General features: G+C 38.5%; 1 protein-coding gene across 1 annotated transcript; it reads left to right on the forward strand.

The window, feature by feature from the left end:
* Positions 1 to 295: 295 nt before the first annotated feature.
* Positions 296 to 21,596, forward strand: si:dkey-34d22.1 (discoidin, CUB and LCCL domain-containing protein 1). Its single transcript, XM_041793222.1, has 15 exons — positions 296 to 450; positions 5,066 to 5,287; positions 6,377 to 6,514; positions 9,777 to 9,828; positions 9,918 to 9,990; positions 10,084 to 10,217; positions 10,337 to 10,374; positions 10,659 to 10,850; positions 12,734 to 12,846; positions 12,988 to 13,162; positions 13,265 to 13,357; positions 13,797 to 13,890; positions 16,226 to 16,263; positions 16,345 to 16,452; positions 19,878 to 21,596. The coding sequence occupies exons 1-15, from the start codon at positions 348 to 350 to the stop codon at positions 20,270 to 20,272; spliced, it is 1,968 nt and encodes a 655-aa protein (XP_041649156.1). The 5' UTR covers positions 296 to 347; the 3' UTR covers positions 20,273 to 21,596.
* Positions 21,597 to 21,607: the final 11 nt, after the last annotated feature.

Raw genomic sequence — 21,607 nt, forward strand, 5'->3', positions numbered from 1 at the left:
TTTACCTTTAACCTGAAATCGCATGGAACAACCCCTTAAGGACCACATAGCCACTGAAGAACCAGGAACAGTGTTGGAATGTTGCTGGACGTTAGTAAATCATTAGTTTAACCGCAAACGGCTGGTCTCAGATCAGCGCACACCTACAAACCAGCCCTCCCATATATGGTAATGGAATGTCTGGGACAACGTGATTGACAGGACCAAAAAGCCAATGAGAGCTCGAGATCACGTCCCTTGACCAATAGTAAATAGTCAGAACTTTGCACTATAACTTCTTACTGCAGCCGGGACCCCGAGCTGTCGGGGCTTGCACCTTACTTTTTACTTGCGGAGCGGTGGGAATCATGCTGGCTAAGTACGAAAACATCCGGGATGCTGTGAAGTCTCTTATTGCTGGTTTCTGGATTACTTATAGCTTCTGTTCTGTTGGTGTCCGTGGCCAGGAGGGTAAGAAAATGTCGATTTAACGGACCCGTTAAAGATAAAAAAGGTGGCGCGAGACTTAATTTCAATCATATTGCTAGCTTACTGCTATAACTATTAGCCTGCTCGTCTCTAGACGATGAAAATAGTCTGCCTATTTACTTAAATGGCGTGCTTTCATAGGTAGAGAAATGGTGATAAGTTTTTGTCAAAGTGCGTCTAATGACACACAGATTTTAAACATAATTTACGTCATACCGAAGCTTGTCATTATACAAACGTCAGACTATCTTTTGCTATATTTGACATCAGCACTTTTAGCTGGTTGCACCTTTACCCAGGTCTGTGTTTGGCCGTTTTGACATCTTTTCTGTTAATCACACCTTTAAGTATAGGATGCATACAATAATTAGACTTAACTGCATGAGTTAAGTAGCAAAAATGTTTTTCCATTAAAGGTAGGCACAAAGGTCGACCGTAGTGTCATTCTTGCATTCTTTACATACTCTTCCCGTGTGCATGTTTACCTTGTAATCCCAGCTATCAGTCTACCTCTCCCACCGGTTTTCTTCCCACACAACATGTGCAGTCTGAATCACAGTGACCAAACATATACACAGACAAGAGAGAAACAGTTTACTGCCCCCCAGACCGTGACTGCAATACCACAAATCTCCTTTGTTGTTTTTGTCTGTCTCTAAGAGGAAGATGATTAATCCAGGGTCAATTATTTCTTCTGAATCACATTCTGTTCCCTGCAAAGTATGCAAAGAGCTTTGGTGGGGCCAGGTTGAGGGGGAAACATTGCAGCATTAGTGTTGTAACATTTGTGATTGACACACAAGACAGGATAAGGCAATGTAGTGACAGGAAGCACAGGTGAACATCCTGTCTGCTCATGTGGACCTGTAAGGACCTGCCAGCATGTGGAAAACAATGTAGATGGGATGCTTTGGATTGCTCTCCTGCCACCCAGTTAGCTCCAGTTAGCTTACTTTGATGAATCTTCTAGATTTCTGTTCAGAATAGGCTCATGATATACCTTACTTCTTTCTGTAAAAACTCAAAACCGACAGGCCTGGAGAAAAGGTTCAGTGAACAGGGAAAGATTACCAGCCACCCAGAACTTCTCCAGCAATCTAGCCTGTGAGGCCTCCCAACGGAAGGTGACAGATCCACGCTCTGTTGCAGTTACAGTGTGTCGCTGTGGCATTTCCAGGGAATCCTCGGGGGGTTTGAGGAGGGGCAGTAACGTCTAAAGGTTTATGGTATTGTTCAGAGTTGTCGGGAAGTAGGGGGACGGCTTGAGTGATGCAGGATGTGTGTGACACTGGGTCAGGGGAAGGTTATCCTCCAGTTTCCCCTCAACAACAAATCTTCAGCAACCTTATATGGAAGACAAGGACAGGGATGATGTGAAGACTGCTTAGATTGACCCTGGTGCCTTTTTCAAGTTTTGACCATTCTTGGAACACGTTAACACTTGACATTTTGTCTGTGTGTGTGTGTGTGGGTGGGTGTGTGTGTGTGTGTGTGTGTGCGCCGGGGAGGATTTTCAAGTCTGCCTCCCCCACAGCACTTATCTTTGTGGGACCACTGTGGGAACTGACTCATTTATTTTCTGTAACCCACGGGGATGTCGGACAATCTAAATATTTGTGCTCCTTTCAAAAGTGTTTTTCACAGTGAGCAGGTCAGCGGATTTAATGAATCAACCATAAAGTATTCTTTAAAAAGTTCTACTTAAATGAAATTCTTACATTATTTATGAATTTAAAAAAAAAGACTAAGCATTGCTGTTACAAAAGAATAATCTGCACTGCAGTCATGGTAAACAGGAGAGTTTTTGGAGTATACCCTTTTCAGCAGTTGTGTCATCAAACAGTTGTGATCAGAAAAGTATAAACATGTCTTGATCTGCTGTTCATGTTCAGAAAGGATTTATTACTCATGGTGTAATAACAAAGCTTTAAATACTCTGTAATGAATGAAAAGAATTTAATATGACGGTATGTCTGCAGTCTTGGGGATTTTGGTTTTACTTTAGCTCAAGGGGATCAGCTGATTACTCTTACAGAAAGACTGATAGATATATTTTAGTCTCTTTTGAACAGGACTGATAATACACAGTAAATCTGAAACAGCTGGGCAATTAATTAAACATCCATTGAAGAATAAAAACAGCTTGAAGCTGTTAAAACAGTCATTTGATCCCTCCATAATGCTTACTGTGTAATTTTACTGTTTCCCTCAAGTCTTACATAATTTTCATCAGAAATGTGAACATGTGGTCCAAATAAATAATGCCCAATTGAATAAGTAGTTGATTAATGGAGAAAAATTTCTGCATGATTTGTTTTGTCATGAAATTTTAGCTTCTGAAATAAATTTTGTCTTCAAAAATTTTTTTGTAGTCTTAATGACAAAACATTTTTTCTTTTTTTCCCTTCTAAATCAACTCAAATAAAAATAACATTCATAAATCTAAATTTTGACTCAAATTTTCAACAAAGGCAATTATACTAGAGAATGTTCAGACTTAACAAAGTCGGTTTTTTTAGTGACTCAAAAACTCAGTTCTCTGTTCTGAGGTCACTAAAATTTTCAGTATGTACTTCTCAATATATACTGCATGTTTTAAAATGGAACAGTCAGTAAGGGATGGGTAATGTTTTTTTGTTTTTTTGTTTTTTTCTGATACCTGTGCTAAATCAATACTTTTGATACGGTGCCAGTGCCCAAAACATGCCTGAATCGATACTTTTGAGAGGAAATAAGTGTGTTAAGTCAGCGGGAGACTCAAAGCTGTCTGGGTATCATAGATTATTAAAGAAATATCTTTAAAGGATGCTTGTCAAATATGGGATAAGAAAAGGCAACTGGTATAACCTAACACATAAATCACACATTTTAACACAGAAATCACACAAATTCCATAATGATTTTCTTGCCTCTAATTTGGGGAGGCAAGTTATTGAAAGGTATTGACAAGTGCCATAGCTTAAAATAAAACAAGTAGGCTAATCATTTTGTTTTTGGGGGTACTCAATATTGGATACCAATATCAATACTGAGGTATAGATGTAGTTCAGACTTAAAACTTAAATCATTAAAACACACTTTTAAAGTTTAAGAGTAAACAAAGAGACAAACCTCAGTCACTAAAACTCACTTTGAAGTCTGAACAGAACAACTTTAGCTGACGTAAATCATCTGTTGGTCCTGCTTAAAACTTCTCAAACTCATTCGACCATAGGATATTTGCTACTGATTTAGGTCAATATTTATTTTCAATCTGCAGACATGATGTCTTAACTTTTTAAACCAATATCTACCATTACCGATTTCATTGAACATCCTGCATCCCTAATATTTTCATGTAAAAAGCTAAATTATTAGGTGTATTGGCAAGATTTGCAGATTTTTGATGTCTGAGTCTAGTAATTTTGTGCTGTGGTATTAAAAAAAATACTGAAATTGACTGATTTTTACTAGAATTATGCCAAAGTTTAAAAAAAAAGTGTGGTATCTTAGATCCTATATGGTATCCAATCCGGTAGCCTACTGGTTATTTCCTCCTTCCCTATGTACAGAGGCTGTAGTGTTTCATTGATGTAGGCTGTCCAAGGTTAAATCCATCCTGCATGCATTCAGCACTCTCTCTCCCCAGTTTCCCACTCTATTCACGGTCCTTTTCTACTATAAAAGCACACAAGCAAAAAAGAGAAAGTCTGGTGTTGTTACAGCCTAACTTCACTTCAGTTTCATGAATCATCTTTAACAGTGCATTCATTTGCAAGTGGTTTGCATTAAAATTTGCAATAAAATCGGCTTTTTGTTAGAAGAAAATCTGTCTTTTAACTGTCATATTGATTGTCTTGCAAAGAAACTGAGGGTGAAATTGGGTTTCTTCTATCAAAACAAACGCTGTCTTCTTTTGTTGCAAGAAAGAAACTCATTCAAGCAAAATTTTTGTCTGTAATGGATTATGGTGATCTTCTTTACATGAATGCTACCTCATCCTCTGTGAAAATATTGGACTCAGTCTACCATGCTGCCTTGCCATTTATCACTGATTTGGGTTTTCAGTCCATCACTGTGTTTTGTATGAGAAACTTGGTTGGTCATCCTTATACAACAGAAGGATGGAACATTGGTATATTTTTCTTTATAAGGCTATTTTACATGAATTACCTTCTTATCTTTGTACTTTACTGACTCCAAAAGCTGTCAGTAGCTTTAATCTTTGTTCTCATGAATTCATCATGTATGAGATTCCTCACACTCGCTCTGCCTTTGGTCAAAGAGCTTTCAATGTTTTTGCTTGTCTTTGCCAGAGTTACAGGGTCATCGTAAACTTGAGCGCTGTGTTAGTTTAGGAGATTTAAAAACTAGAATTTGGAAACATTTGACCAGTGTGTGCATATGTTTTTCTGCTGAAAGTGAAGTGAAAGTGAAACTTATGCTGCTGTCTTGGCCAGGACTCCCTTGTAAAAGAGATTTTTGTATCTTAATGGGAAAAATCCTGGTTAAATAAAGGTTAAATAAAAATAATTAAATAAAATTTATCCAGTGATTTACTTTGTAAACTGTTGACTTTTCCCATCACAGCTACCCTGTCATCCTTGTGTTGTTTCAGGTAATGGCTGTGGACACACAGTGCTGGGCTCAGAGTCTGGTTCACTGGCTTCTCAGAACTACCCCGGCACCTATCCCAGCAACAGCTGGTGTAGGTGGAGGCTCCGTGTGCCAGAGGGGCGAATGCTGCGACTGTTATTTGGAGATTTTGACATCGAGAGCAGTCCAGGCTGCAGAAACGGCTCTCTTGTGATGACAGACAAGAATGGAGAACAGAGTCTGGGTAAGCAGATCCTTTACATAAGTTTACTAGAGTGCTCTAATGGCCCTTTTTTTGTGTTGTTTCTCCTCTGAAACACCACTCATGTCGTTGTCTTGCCCTATTTCATTAGTGACGTTCTTCAGCCATGATTGAATACACACTATGCATGCTGTTCCTTTGACAGATTGAACAGGCAGATCCATTTATGCAAGAAACATGTGCATCACTTCCAACCAGGTGTATCAAGTTGTGCCTCAAGGGCATACAATTCTGACATTGCATCACAAAAAGGGTTGTGAAATTCAGGCAGTAGCAATATTCTGTTTGGCTGTCTTTATGTTCATTATCAGATTCCACAAAACCTGGCTCATACATTTTATTTGGTTGTCTCTGATGGGGTGCTGTTCTTACATGCATATTTTCCATATGATAGTCTGTACTGCTTTGCTGTTATACATATGTTGTTATGGGCACAAACATAAGAACAAACTAGTGAGGCTACACTGGTTTCAGTCATGTACATCTGTTTATATATGCTCATAAAGGATTTTTGAAAATTATTTGGACCATGATTGAGAAAATTTTACAGACATAGCAGTGCATGAACATGTAAAGGGATTAAGGTTTGTGGTGAATGGCATCTGCAGCAAATGAAGCATTTTTGGAACCATTCTTTGTCCTTATTTCTGTATCCCCCCTTCCATTTTTCCAGCAATATGCATCATTGTTCAAAAACTGTATACATTCTTTAAAGAAGGGTTTTATCTATATTAATGCACATGTTAGGAGATAGTAAAGTATTTTTGTATCGCAGTAGAGGATTAGGGAGCAGAAACAAATACAAAAAGTTGAAGGAGACACTCAACAGTGCAGCATGTATCCGATGTATTAATTCCAGGGAGTGTCGCCTTTACAAGCATACATGTAGTATTAAACCTATCTTGAGTCAGAGTGGGTGGACATGTGTTTTCAGTAACACATATTTCATTAACAGAGTAAAGGTTTAAGAATGTGACTTGTTGCTTATGCAGGTTGTTTTTTACATTATGTTTCAGAAAGCAGCATGTGTTTGTTTTTAATGACATAAATTGTGGGTCTATGTGTTTACAGGTCCAGTGTGTGGGAGACTCAGTTCATCACAGAAGAATGTGACACTCACAAGCAATGAAGTGACGATTACCTTCAGATCAGGTTCACACCTCTCAGGACGAGGGTTTCTACTGTCATACGCCACAGATCAGTATCCAGGTATGGTGTCTTTTGTGACATGCTCATGTGCTAAAACATGATTATTTATTGTTTACATATATAGAAACAAGTAAGATAAGATAAGATAAGATATTCCTTTATTAGTCCCACAAGGGGAAATTCCAAAGTATGAAGCACCTAAACCCATACCACACACCACAAGGCACTTACAGCCTAAGCTAATTTACAGTTGTTGTCCTCAGATGGGCCTGAAACAACATACAATAAACAATAAATACACAAGCAACAGAGCAAACACTACTGTAAAAGAAGCAGCATAATACCATACCTAACTATAAGATAAGGGTGGGTGATAAAGAAAAAATTTGCACATTTTTTTATGTACAGATCACAGTTTCGATTTTATCACAATTCTTTATCATTCTGATATTTAAGGCCAATTTGTCAGTTACTGAAAAAAAAACCCAGACATATTTCCCATATATTTCTTTAAATGCACAAATACTGTTTAACCCTTTGTGACCTACCATAGAATGAGTCCGTCAGAGCATATCTTTACATTTTTACATGCTGTAGGGTCATTTTTTGGAGTATTTGAATTGGCCATACATCAATATCATTTCTTATATTTGATCTGATCCATTGACTTATTGTGCCGTTACGGTAACATGCATGTGTTGTTCTGTCCTTTTAATGTGTTGTTTTGTATTGTTTTTTTATTCTCTGGACCTAGAGTCTGTAATAAAGTTTTGAATACCACTCTTAGAACCTAAATTTTAATGTTTTATGTGATAAGTCTCTAGTAACAAATTAAATTGCTCAAAGGTAAAAAAAAAAAAAAAGTTATTATATTATATTCTTTTTTGATGTGTGTGCTTTGTACTATATTTACGCAAAAGAAGGAAGGATATTTCTAGAAGCAAACAGTACTCTGTTAGATGTTACTCCTCTGGTTTTATATGCAAAAAGAATTATTGCTCCATCTCATTTGGTTACAATTCTACCCACGATTGAAAATAGATATGCAAATGGGAGCGCCGGCAATCCGTAGGTTTAAAAGGTTATTAATAATCAAGTCTATTTTGCAACTTTGCAAGTCAGTGCATGTAATATTTAAATATATGCCATTTCATAGTTTCCACCATCAGGTAACGGAACCTTGAGGACTTATCCCAGAGAGCACCAAACGTTTATTTACTTGTATTCTGATCTTTTTCCTGGAACTAATTTGTGCGTTTGTTTCTCTTTGAAATTCTAATTTACCTGTGTGTCCTCTTTTGTGTTTTTACACAGCGATGTTCATTTTAAAACATGTGGACCATTAGCAACCTCATACCGCTGTGGTTTTATACATGTAGCCTCTGTTCATATGTAAATGTGTATGACAGCTTAAGACCCCTTAAAGATTGCTGCTCACTTAGAATGGAAGCAGAGAGAGAGAGCTGCAGGCTTAGATCACTTTGAGTAGCATGTATGTGAATACATGCTGCTCAGAGAAATCAGTGATTACACTGTCTAAAACATTTCAATAATGATCAGCATCCTAGACATCATTGCCTCCCTCCACAAGAAAAGACTCCAGTGTAAAGTTTCATTCATGAATATGTTTTCAACATTTAAACCTCATGTGAAGAGGTGAAGAGGCTTGTTGATAACTCGGCAAAACACTGTATGAGCAGAATAATATTGGCTATAACTTTAACAACAGGATTAGATCTGTCTCTGCCACACTCACCTCTTAGTCAATTCAGTTAAATTCAAATAGCTTTATTGGCATGGAAATCAGATGGTTTAATTGCTAAAGCAATTCACATTAAAATAAAAGCAGAAAAAAGTACCAACTCTAGATCATGGCAAAAAGAATGTAGAAATTCAATTTTAAAAAAAGAAAAAAATGTGTGTCTATGTATAAACATAAACATATGACATGGATGACAGGATCTGATGTGCTTAGCAGCATCTATGCAGACAATTCTTTGTTCTCCTTCTATGTAACCTTAATTTCTTCCTATAATGAAAAAAAACCTCACTTGCTCTTAGAAGACCATTTAGGAAGCTGTCTGTTGAGAATCGTCAAAAAAAGTTTTCAAACTTCGTGCTGATTCTGTAAATAAATGGTTTTTTTTTGTTCCCTGGCAGTTTAGAAAACCACAGAGCAGTTCCCGCAGAATTTCTGTGCTTTAGCAGATAGTTGATACATTTCTTCAGGATCTAAGATTGACCTATCACACACCCCGACTACAAGACTGAGTCCACTGTAAAGACTGATAATGACGTTGTCTTTGGTCATATCGGTATTCACTTTAAAACAAAGCCAAAGCTGCTTGGTTTGCATATTTGGAGTTTGAATTGAGCCTTTAAATGCAACTCTTTGACAAGTTTGCACTGGAGTAATTTAAACACTCGACTGTCTGAAAGTTTCCCATGTATGTGAGTGTTTATGCGTGTGAGTCACATCTTATTGGCATTCATCCTCCATCGCTGTCTCTGCTGTGGCATGTTTGCTCAGAGAGCCGGAGACAGACTCCTTCACTGAGGCTGAATGGAGTGAGGCCTCAGGCTTCAGTCTGTCACTTGGAGTGGCTGAATTTCTTTTTCTCACCCCCCCCAACACCATCCTCCTCCTTTGCTTCCTCTTCTTCATCAGTGAATGACCCACTGCAAGCGCAATACTATTCAATGTTTACATGTACACATTTACTGCAACCTCAAGGCTGTTAAGTTTGTAAATATTTTTTAACTCTTTTAGTCACTGATATTGCAGAGTGGAATGTGTATACATACATTTGTTTAGGGATTGAAACCTAATATTTCTCGATGGTATACTTAAAGGACCAAAATACCTAAAGGTTCAGGTTCCTCTTGTGTCATTTTAATAACTACTTGGGCTTGTTTTGTCTGAAAGTTGCTCTATATTTAGAAAGCTTCCTTTTCTCTGGATGAAGTAATCTGTCCTGTACAGCATGTATCATAGTTTCCTGTTTTTTTCTAGTTGTTTATGAAATCTGGCAATGTCTGGCTGTCTGGAGCTGAGCCCATATCCAGACATACAAACCACTGTCTGTTAACCGTGATCACACAAGGACCATTTGCTGTATTCGTGAACTGTGACAAAGTCACAGAAACAAAGGGCTCAGTCACACAGACAGTGACGACCACTCATCCCTGAATATAGCACATAGAACATGTTAGACTGTCACACACAGTCTGATTGTGTGTTGTTTGATGAAGGCATTATATAAGCTTGAGAAGAACCACTCCAGACGAAAATAATTCTGTGTTGTTGTTTTTTCTGTGACAGATCTTATTTCTTGTTTACAACGAGGATCTCATTTTAGCTGGCAGCATTTTAGGTAAGTGGTTAATCTGTGCATTTCTAATAATGATAATAGTTTCAGTAAAGCAGTGAGTGTTTGTTACATGTTTTTCTGCCTTTTCTCAGTGTTTATTGCCCTGCTGGATGTAAGGATGTCACAGGAGATGTTTGGGGGAACTCTGAGCAGGGTTACAGAGATGTAAGTAAATCACATTTTCTCTGTCTGAACTTTCCTCCAACGTTTTTCTTCCTTTGAACTCTGACAGCACTCTGTATTTCCCCTCTGCTGCAGACCTCAGTCCTGTGCAAAGCTGCCGTCCATGCTGGAGCTGTGTCTGATAGTCTGGGAGGTCATGTCACAGTGAATCGAGAGAAAAGTCTTAGACTCTATGAATCCACCTTTGCCAATGGAGTCCTTTCAAAAATGTTTGTCTGCTTTTTTGTTGTGTTTGTTAATTCATAATGAGATCAAGTCAATGCCAAAACAGGCTTGTGATTAATTTTATGTTCGTATACTGACTTTTTTATCTGTCCTCTTTCAACAGGGGATCAATATCTGAGAAGAAGCTGCTCTTTAGTCAAGGTATGAGGCATGACATGATATATTTATCACTATATGTTTGAATTTTTCAAACAGCTGACCCATTTTGTTGAATGTTTCAACAAATTTGCCACAAGAATCACATTATTCTCAATCCTACTGTTCATTTCTTATAAGCACTCTTGTAAAAATCAGCTTTGTGGTGAATGCACTTCTTCAACATGAACATAAACTTTTAGCAGGAAAGTCTGTATTAATGTTATATATTGTACAAAACTTGTTTTGTCTAAATATATTTGTCTGCCTTTCCACTGGTTCACAAACAGAATGCAAGAACATCCTGACTGTTTCTGGTTTAAATGCGTCATCTTTCCGTGATAAGAAGAATCAAGAGCACGCAATGCAGTGGTCGTCCAGAAACACGGGTTCAAGTCATGAGCTCCTACCCTGGGCAGCAGACAGTAATGATGCTGAGCCATGGGTGGAGCTGGAGCTGAGTGATAGAAGCACAATTACTGGTAAATTATAAAAAGATCATTGAATCAAACATGTTTTCTTTTTCAGAATGTCATTTACCATAATGGTAATTTAAAAGATATATGTAAAATTGGTTTGTATATTTGTCAAAGAAAAAACAAGGATAAGTAAAAACTGAGTATATGGCTGACCACAACTATCTGGGGTGCCTGTTGAAATCCCTGACTGAATTATGTGTTCTGGCAGAGTGATTAGTTTTTCAATCAATCAATCAATCAAACTTTTTTTATATAGCACTTTTCATACAAGAAAATGTAGCACAAAGTGCTTTACACACAGACAGGTTAAAAGAAGATAAAAGGGGGTATGACCCAAGCCCACTATGGAAACAGGAAAATATATGTACCCAGTACGCACCGAGGAAACGCCATCTTGAAGGTTTAAAATAAGTAAACACTGGAGGTTAGGTTAAAGTGTAAAATAACGAAAGAGTCCTGTTGTGAGAATAAAAACACTAAAAGGTAACGGCAATATGTTCAAACAGGGAAATAAAACACTTAACAAGAACTTAGGAAAAGACAGTAAGACAAAAGGATAAACTACTAAAAGATAATTCTGAAATTAAACAAAAAAAGATAAAACCTAAATTACTAAAACAAATTAAGATGGGCATATTAAATTCAAGTAAAAGGTAGGTCTTGAGTTTGCCTTTAAAAACATTAACATCAGGCACAGCTCTCAGTTCTTCAGGTAAGCTGTTCCATAGACGGGGGCCGTAGTAATAAAAAGATGCCTCACTGTAGGTTTTTGTTCTAACTTTGGGAACTGTTAACAGAGAACTTCCTGAAGACCTGAGGGCTCTACTGACTCATAGGGTAAAAGCAAATCTGATAAACGAGAAGGTGGAAGACCATTAAGAGCTTTAAAAACCAATAAAAGAACCTTAAAATCTATTCTAAAAGAGACAGGTAGCCAATGCAGAGACTTTAATATCGGTGTAATGTGATCTCGCTTTTTGGGGTGAGAGTTGAAGGACCCTAAAAGGGAAAAACATAAAGCCCTGTCGCCAGGGAACAGCAAATCTGACAAACCTGGCTGTTTCATATATCCATTGTAGAGTCGTTCTGATTCCGATACCGGTATCAGAAACACATCTGATACTGCTTAAAATACAGGTATTGGTATCGGCGAGTACAGGAGTTTATGCACTGATCTGATACCGTTTGGTTTAATTTTATATTTTGCTTCATTTAGCCATGGTAAATCAATTTTTCTTCGCTGCCGGAAAACACTGCATGCACAAGCCTGCTTTTATGAGCAATGAAGATGAATCAAAGGACCCACTGCAGCAGCAGAGAATGGTGGCTGTGTGACATTTTTTCTCTGAATGAGATGGTTGAAATGCCTTCCAGACCAGCGCTGTTGTACACGAGAAGAAATGACACAGTTTATCAAAAGTTAAATAACTTTTTAACCATAAATCACTCCCTCTTACTTGTTTTTCATCATGAAGCTAGCCGTTTTGCTTTCCCATGGATGCTACTGATGCCTTTGAATCCCTTGCCACAGCATTTTAAGCGAGCCTGGAACTCGTGACTTTTCTGGACTTGAATGATTATACCCTCACCAGTAAACCCGCTATTGAATGTCTTCTTTATCCATTTTTATCCAATTAAAATCATATTACTGCTAGCTTAAATGCTAACGTAATGTCTTTTGAACAGGCATTTAAATTGAATAATGAAATTTTTTTGCATAAAAGGTTTGTGTTTTTTTACATTATTTAGACTTTTATTTCTGTAAATGTACTTTATACTTTACACTTTATTCCAGACTCATAGGTCCATATCAGTATACATAAAAATGTGAAACTACCACCTCATGTTTCATTCTAAACTAAAAACAGAATGTTCTTTTGTTTCAGGAATAATAACAACAGGATCAAACGAGTACTACATCGAGTCCTTCATACTTCTTTTCAGCAAGGACAGAAAAAATTGGAAGCTGTACAAAGGCGCTTTCAGCAAAGAAAAAAAGGTACACATTGTTCTGCATTCACTGATCTTAGTTTGGTGGTTCTTATTCAGTCAAACACAGCTGATGTGTGCACACTGAGTGAACACTGTCTACTTCCTGATGTTCTCTGTGAATAAATAACCTGAATGTTTTTGTCCTCAGGTCTTTCAGTCCTACACTGATGGCCACCTCAGGGTTCTCAACAGTCTTTTTCCTCCAGTGGTGGCCCGGTTTGTCCGTTTACATCCACTGAGCTGGCACAGCCGGGCCTCATCTCAGGTCCAAGTCCTGGGCTGTCCCATCTCAAAGGTCACCCCAAGGTCACGGGCAGCAGCTGGTGGGTAGTCCTGCTTTCTTATGCTATTATAAAACAAGTGAGAGTTTCTTAGTGGCTTTGGGAAATTTAGTGTGTGTTCATGATATTGTGATGATCAAACAGAATCCCCATCCATCAAAGTGAACATGGATACACCACACACCAGTCCCACTCCCACCCCCACCGATGGCCCAGTGTTAGTGGAGACCAGACTGAGTGTGTACCTTCTAAATTTTTCTCATTTTACATTCAGACAATGACAATTAATGCAAAAACACCAGCTAAATCATTAAAAAAACAAGATATACACCAATCAGCCATAGATTCTACTTTAACACAGTAGCTATGTTTTCAGTTTTTGTTGTCATGGTCAGAAAGGTAACATTTCTTCTTTGTATTTATTTAAGAGGTTAAAATGGGCAGCAGTTTCAAAGTAGAAGGACCACCTTTCTGATCATGTCAGCAGAAGCTGTAAATGTAAAAGCTTCATTAAAGTAGAATTTATTGAAGAACTTTAGTGTTGGATTGGTTTGATTCTGTAGGTGGTCATAATAGTGCGGCTGATTGGTTCATCTTTGTTTAGAAAGCTATTAACTGCATTCCTTCCTGACACTTATAGAGCTGTTTGCTCACTCCTACACTTTCTGTCCTGCAGGCTCCAGTCAGCCTGTCATAGTGGCAGTGGGAGTTGTCCTGGCCCTGATAATGTGTGGCAGTTGTTTGTTGGCTGGAGTCTGGTGGAAACGAAGGTATTACATTACAAGTAGATTCTTTAACTCCATGTACCTGCATGCATATATCCCTAATGCAAAGAATTTAGTTACTTAATTTATTTTGAGTATTTGAATTTTTAAGCAGTTTAAGTATTGTGTAAAATGGAAATGAAAACAGAGTGTGATAGTTCACAAAACATGAAACTGCCCATTTGATTGTAAATAGCCATAAGACATCACATCAAGGCTCAATCCCAATATACAACTCACCCCTTCCAATAAGCCCTACCCCTGTATTTTGTATGTTCACATCTAGTGAAGTGTTGGACTACATCTCCATTCCAACTGAGATTTTTTTTTTCCTGTCCCAGAACCTTTTGACTCATGGGTGAGATTTGAAAATCAGAAAAAAAAAGTTTTTATCAATATTGTTGTAGAAATGTCAAGTATTGTTGTCAGGCCTCTCCTCAGAATTGGCTGGGCCCCTGAAAGAAATGCAAATGGGCCCTCCCCAGTTGTGATTTACTGATAAAATCAATGCATATGCATTGAATCAGTAGCACTGGTGTGAACATCTGGCTAACAGTAACTTCATTTTAGAGCTGAAAAGTGTGTCAAGCTATTATTAGGTTCTGATGTTCATGCCACTTTTAGACTCCTTTTCCATTACTGTTTCCACTCATTTTTGCCACTTTTAAACAATTTTTGCAGCTTTTTGCATATTTTTGCCACTTTAAACCCTTTTTGCCTTTTTTAACTGCTTTTCATCATTTCTTCCCACCCTTTTTTTCCTTTGCTCAGATATTTTTGCTGCTATCTCATTTTGTCTCTTTTAACCCATTCTTGCCACTTTTTTTGCCACCTTGTAACAGCTTTTCACATTTTTTTCTGCCCATTTTGCCTTGCTTAGTCAGTGTTGCTACTGTTGCCCATTTTTGCCACTTGCCACTAACCAGTTTTTGCGAATTTTGTGCATTTTTCCCTCTTTGTAATTGATATATTCAATTTCCCTTTAAACACTTAAATTCCTTCTATTTTATGCTCCGGCACCCTGACTTTGTGCACATCATGCTTAGCTGAAGTCTAAAATTACTTTTCAAATGGTTTAATTTAATGTGCCCATACACCAACCAAAACAAGGTAGTTCTGTTTTATGAAAATCATTTTGAAAAAGGCTGTACTATATTACACCATAAATAGATTGATAGAATAATACATAAAATTCCTTTGATAAGAGTAGTTATTATTCAGGTTAAATATAAAACATAATTATCACAGGTTAACTTTACAATAAACCATGATTTTCCTGACCTCCATGAACCCCCCTGGCTGGGTCCCAGACCGCTCTCCTCTTTATTCCCCACCATGGGCTGCCTTAATTGTCATCATGCCAATTTCTGTAACGCTGTTGATGACTACTGATGACATATCAGGAACTTGAAGGGTCATCTTATTTCATGGGGGAGGATTTTACCACTACCCCTTGTAACTCTGCTTCAAGGGCAGGGGGGGAGTCTGACTGGGGGGTAGAGATAAAAGTTAGAAATGGGCATGAGCCCACTGAGTGTTATAACTCAGTGTTTTTCCCTACCATTCATTTTGGGTAGTTCATATCCTGGCCTGCCACTCTGAGGCAGCACCAGGATATGAACTTTGTCTGTGCCTCTTATATAAAGAAGTTCCAACTGTTTTCTCTCCTCATCCAGTTTTTCTTTTGGTGTATTTTAAAGACATTGTTCTGAAACATTTACAATACTGAGGCAGCTTTTATTCACCCACCAACATTTGATGTGTTTATTTGTGCTTGCCACAGTTGAGTCCTTGTCCTTCTTGTTCCTCAAAGTAACATGGTGTTCTTGCAGTGCGACTGAGCAGCGGTGCATCCGGACCTTGTGACTGGGATGCTCATCTAGGGCCCAGACTAATGCAGGGGTGGCATGTAGTTTGTGTGCACCACACACAGAGGGTTATCATTTTTTTACCTATACTGTTATCACTAAATGCATCTAATTTTAACATTAATTTAGCTGAAATATGTTATGACAGGCTTTAATTTTAATCTGATACAGTAAATGAACTATTGAAAAGAACTTCAAACACGTGAATACAACTATTTTTTAGTTACAGTAAAAAAAAATCCCCATGCCACTCCAGTCCATACCAGGGCACCACTTCTAACAGGCAAACTTAAAGGAAACCCTGACTGAAACTGCTACTTTTTTACAGCACCTCGACCTTTTTAAGAAATTTGTGGCTGTATTGAAATAGGAACTTTTTTTACAGCTCTTGTTTTATTGTTTAGTCAAAGCACACTTGAGAGACTGTTTCTGCTAACTTATTAATGCTTTTGTCCACCTCCCTCTCTATGCAGGAAAAAAGAATCACAGTTGAAGTACTCTCTACCTACAAGTAAGATAAGTGTTCTGCAACCGTTTTTACTATTTTTCATTTGTCAAATCCTCTAAACGTGTGTGCTTTTGTGTCAAATAGGTTGTCAAAGTTTCCAGGCAAAGAGTCTCCTCTGCTCTCAGTCAGAGCTTATCTCCTACCCACTGGAGAGAAATGTCCATGATGCTCTTCCGAGCCCTCCTCTTAACGGTGAGGATTCATACTTGGCCACTGCCTGTTTGCTCTCTTTTTCATCGCTCATTCAGACTTTCCTGGTGATCTAAAGAAGTGAGCCCTTCATTCCCTCCTCCATGTTTCCCGCTCTAACAGTCTCTGGCTTCAGTGGTCAGTTTGAGAAGCTCCTGCCAGGCCTGACAGGCAAACAGCTCTCTCCACGGGCACTCCATTCTTTCCCCCCGGCTCAGCCCATCACCCAGCCACAGCATAAACATTCCTTTCTTTGGTCCACAGAGCCTCTCTGAAAGGGACCCTTTAATTGGAGCTGGATAAAGGGCACTCAGCCTACTCTCTCCCCACCAGTTTCTCCCCCTCTCTGCCTCCCCCATCCCCTCCCCCACTTACGGGGCCCTTCACTGAGAAGTCCAGTGATAAACAGGACAGAGGGTCAAAGCTAAGACAATCAAAGCCCTCACTTAAGCCTGTCTAATTAAAATAGCTCTGCTTCTGAGACTCCCTGTGGGCTCCTGGGGAAGGTCTAGGCCTCTTCTGTAGAGGTGAGGAGCTTGTCCTGGATGGATCCAAGTGCTGCCCTGTCCCTGTTTTTAGAGGAGACAGTGTTGGTGGTCATGTGGTCAGTTAGAGGCTTTTATTGACAAGGTATGAAATTGCCTACGAGTAGAATTTTAGACTAGGTGGTTTTAAGATATTACAGTGCAAGATGCAAAAACATATCTATAAAGTTCTTCCCTGCAGTAAAAGATTCAACTGTTTAATAGCTGATTTTAATAACCATTCAGTATCATCACATAGTGGAGTACTTAGTACGAATATATGAAATGTTCATGTGAAAAACTTTTTTTTTTGCATTGATTTCAATGCCCCCTTTGGACAAATCAGTACTTTGTGTCACTCTCCTTATTTTGTCTTTGACATGCTTAGGTAAGCTATCCATGTTATAAAATCTGACAATAAATTTAATACTTTCTAAGACCTTTTTCAAGACCTTCTTTATACATTTTAAAATGTTATTGCATTTAATCTGTTATATTAACAACAGTACATGTACAGTAGGTTCTGTGCTGATATTAAGACAAAATGTGACAACAAGGAAAAGAAAATGCCCATAGTATTTGTTTCTTTTTATAGTGTGCATAAGAGGCTTCCTTGGAGCATTTGAGATTCTTCTGTGAGGAAAAAAAACGGGGTCTGATACCATAAAGAATCCGCATATAATGTCTTTTTACTTAAGGGCGCACTCACACTAGGCCGTTTGTACCAGGCCTGGGCCCATTTCAGCCTAAAGTCCGGCGAGGTGGGCCTAGGCACGGCACGGATGCAAATCAAGCACGGGAATGTGACGTAACACAAAGTAACAACAAAAGGACTCGCTTCAGAGTACAGAGAGCACACCAGGCAGCAGCTGCATGCTAGAGACAGCAGGGGTTTTTTTTCTTGAAAGACAGAGAGATTTATATATTTTGTCTCATTGTATTTCAACAAGTTACAAAGATTTTATCTGAGCCGAAGAATTTAACTTTGCACAGCTCCACTACAACCTCGTAATGGATCCCAACAATACAATCAGCAGTTCAGAGGATAACAAACACCTTTCATCCTCTGTGTGTAAAGGAGTATGCCAAATACGCGGACAAGTGTGTGCTGGGGTTAATCTCACGGCTGATTTAACCTCTCTTATTTTAAAATTATACCATACTATCATCCACTGAATTAACTTACCTTTAATCCTATTTTGAGTCATCAAAAAGTGAAACTGTGGTATTGATCGCTGACGTTTCAATGGAACATAGTTTATCAGTCCTGTGGCATTTTCACTTCCAGCTCTCGTCAGGTAGTTTATATTGCTCTTGTCACAGTTAAAAAAATTTTTTTAAACTGAACATTTAATCCTTCTCTGGACACAGGCTGTCCTGTGACAGGAGAGCTTGTTTGGTGCAGCACTGAAAGGGATCCAAGTATACGCAGAGAGATTGCACAGTTCATGGTGCATAAAGGAATGCCAGGGGGGTTCAGACAGTATACGAACATGCAGAGGAATGACTGTAGGGGCTTATACGAGTTACAAAGTCTGGGTTTCATTCTGTAGAAGTGCTCGGAATTCTGAGCAGGCTCCAGATTATGAACCGCTATGAACCGCTTTCTCTCTCTCTCCTCCCTGGGCTCTGTATAGTTAACATGGCCCACTGATCCCAGGTCAGGTGAAATAACTCCGGTGTCAGATCAGATATCGTATAAATCTGTTGATGTTTTACAGCCTAAAAAACAATACTTATGTATGAGTCATCAACATATAAATTCATCAAGAGTGGATGGTTCGTGTGATGATGTCAGCGTGTGACATATCGGTGCTCAGGCCTGGATGCGTTTAGCAGTGTGAGTGCGGGCCAAAGGGGGGACAGGGGAGGGGGTCATATAGGCTTCAGCATGGTTAGATTATGGCATGGTACGGATGGCCTAGTGTGAGTGCACCCTAAGTGGCCTTAAAGTAGTTATGTCACAATCTAGAAGTACTCATTTACAAATTTTGCAGTGCAGTTAAAGCTAAAAACTAGAACAGAGTACATCTAGGTTTAAGGAAGAATAATACAAGCTATTAATGTCCATTTCAGCATACTCACAGTACAACTTATTTTTTAATTTTCTGATTTTAAAACATTAATGTGTCAGTGACCAATTTACTGTTGCAGCTGATCAGCTGTCAGTCTATGCAGACTGTAACCTCTTTAATTTGAAAATTAAAAACAAAATTTAAGATCTCATATGCTTGAATTGAAGACTTTTTGATCGTTTTAAATGTCTTAATTTTGGCTAAATTGATTCATCAACTTTGATACCTTTTAAAATCTCACTCTACTAGTCAGATGTGTCACACACTTTGGTATCTTTGCTTTTCCACGTTTTTCTTAGATGCTTGACACCTACTCCATGGTAGTTGATACAAGCTTGAAGAGTGACTATAGAAAAGATCAGTCTTCTTCCTGGTGGTCTTTTTTGCTCTGATATATCTTAAGAAGACACTAGTATTAAGTAATTAGTTTCAGTGTGTTTCATAACCATTGAAAACCTCCTCAAAGAAGCTTTAAACTCATAAAATGACTCCTCTTCATCTGACAAATTTGCTGGAGACTTGAAGACACAAAACTGCACTAGTTAGTTTTCAGTTTCTTCGGTCCTACTTAATTGACAACTATGCACTGTGACTGACAAAAGGACCTAATGATACTATTTTTTTTATAATAGACTAATGGTAACTTCTTGGAGTCTGTGTTGGTTGCCTGGGAACAGCTCAGAGCTGGCAGTGCCTACAGAATTGACACCAACACAAAAAAGATTAATATTAGTCTGAGAATTTAAGATGAACCTGTGACAACAGTTGTTTCATGTTGAAGAAATGTCATCATATTGGCTTTGACTCATTTCTTTAACTCATCCTCCAGATTACGCCGAGCCTGCCGTTGCACATAAAGTCGGATCAACATTTAGACCGTCCTCAGACGAGGGTTACACCACCCCCTTCGCCTTCAGCCATTATGACACTCCTGGAATCCTGCCAGAGTATGCCGAGCCTCTTCCCCCAGAACCTGAGTACGCCACCCCGTTCAGCGAGCAGCCCTCTGACTCACACGGACCTCATGTACCAGCACCCAGCACTGGCACCAGGGTGACACCCAGCCACTGCCAGTACGACTGCCCCTCACACAGGATGCTGTCCAATGGATACTGCACGCCTGCTCTTCATGCTACTGGCCCACGGCCGGTCAGCGTGGTGTATGCTGAGCCCAAGTCACGTGAAACATTACTACAGAGGCACACATATGAGGAGCCTTTGTAAACAGCTCAGTCAAGAGAAAAGACTCGTCTGACATAAAAATGTCTCTGGACCAGAGAATGATCTCAGCAGGACACAAAGCTGGGCAGTGTTGTCCAGAGTACGCTGATGCTGACAGAGCTGCACCCAAGTGGTGAGCCAAAAGGCTACAAGTCACAGTGAATCACTATGCATGTATAGTACGCTGATCTGAGAGCCATATGGATTCAAATATGTTGTTGTACATAGGAAATATCCTGTGATGCACAAAGGAAAAGCAGGTTCAGTCCTGTGTCAGAGAAACTGTTTATTAATGAACTGTTTTATCACAAGCTGCACTTTCAGAAAACACATACAGTAATGTATGCTTTGACCTACTTAATAGGAAAATACAAATGAACTACTGAACATGTTCCTGGTCTTCACAAACATTCTATTCATAATGTTTCATTTCAACATATTAACAAACATTTACAAAGCACTAGAAATGGCACATTGTAACTAAGTGGTTATAATTGATGCAGTGATTGTGCTTGGCCACTAGGTGGCTCTCTTGAGCTTCTCTTGAGCCTCTAACAGTAATGTCTGCTGGCTGTCATTCCTAAGAGGATGAGCCTTTTTTTTAAATGGCAGACATGGAGATTTCCATCCTTTTAAGTAAAACAAACATTATTTTAAAATAAAAAAGGCACAACAGGCATTTTAACACACATAAACAAATGCTCCTGGGATTCAGCCCACAGCAGACACTCGCCAACCGCTAGAGCAGTCCACATATTGATGCCACCTGAGAAGGACAGATTAGGGTCTCCTTGAGCAGTTCACTCTTTAAACTTAACTTGAAAAAGAATTCCTGTATGTTGCCTTATTGTTCTCGGATTTTGCCTTTATACTGTCCCTACATTAGGTATTGATGGATTTTGTTTGGGAAATAAAAGGTCTTAATGCATAAAATACTAAAAACATAATATGAAAAATGGGATTATAAGAGAGAAAATGTATTAAAACAAGAAATTGTAATTTCTCTTATTTCAAGGCATTTTGATACATCTGAAAGTGTTACTAAAAGATCTTCAAAAAGTGCATTCTCTAACAATCCTTCATGATGACACGTTTGTTCATGTTGTTTACTGCTGAATAAGGCACAATAAAAACAGCTTTTTAAAAAATATATTTTAGGAGTTGGGCTGGTGTGTGACTGCTGCTGTAAGATGTTATTGTAAGACTGGCAGTGAGGATTTGTTTAAAAAAAATTGATAGAATAACTTAAAAAAGTGCAATTTCAAAGATTTTTCAAATCTAAAGTAGCAACACCTAACTACAGATTTCCATGTTTTTACACTAGTCCTCTAAAACATG

The sequence above is a fragment of the Cheilinus undulatus genome, linkage group 8, assembly GCF_018320785.1.
Source record: "Cheilinus undulatus linkage group 8, ASM1832078v1, whole genome shotgun sequence".
Lineage (NCBI taxonomy): Eukaryota > Metazoa > Chordata > Actinopteri > Labriformes > Labridae > Cheilinus > Cheilinus undulatus.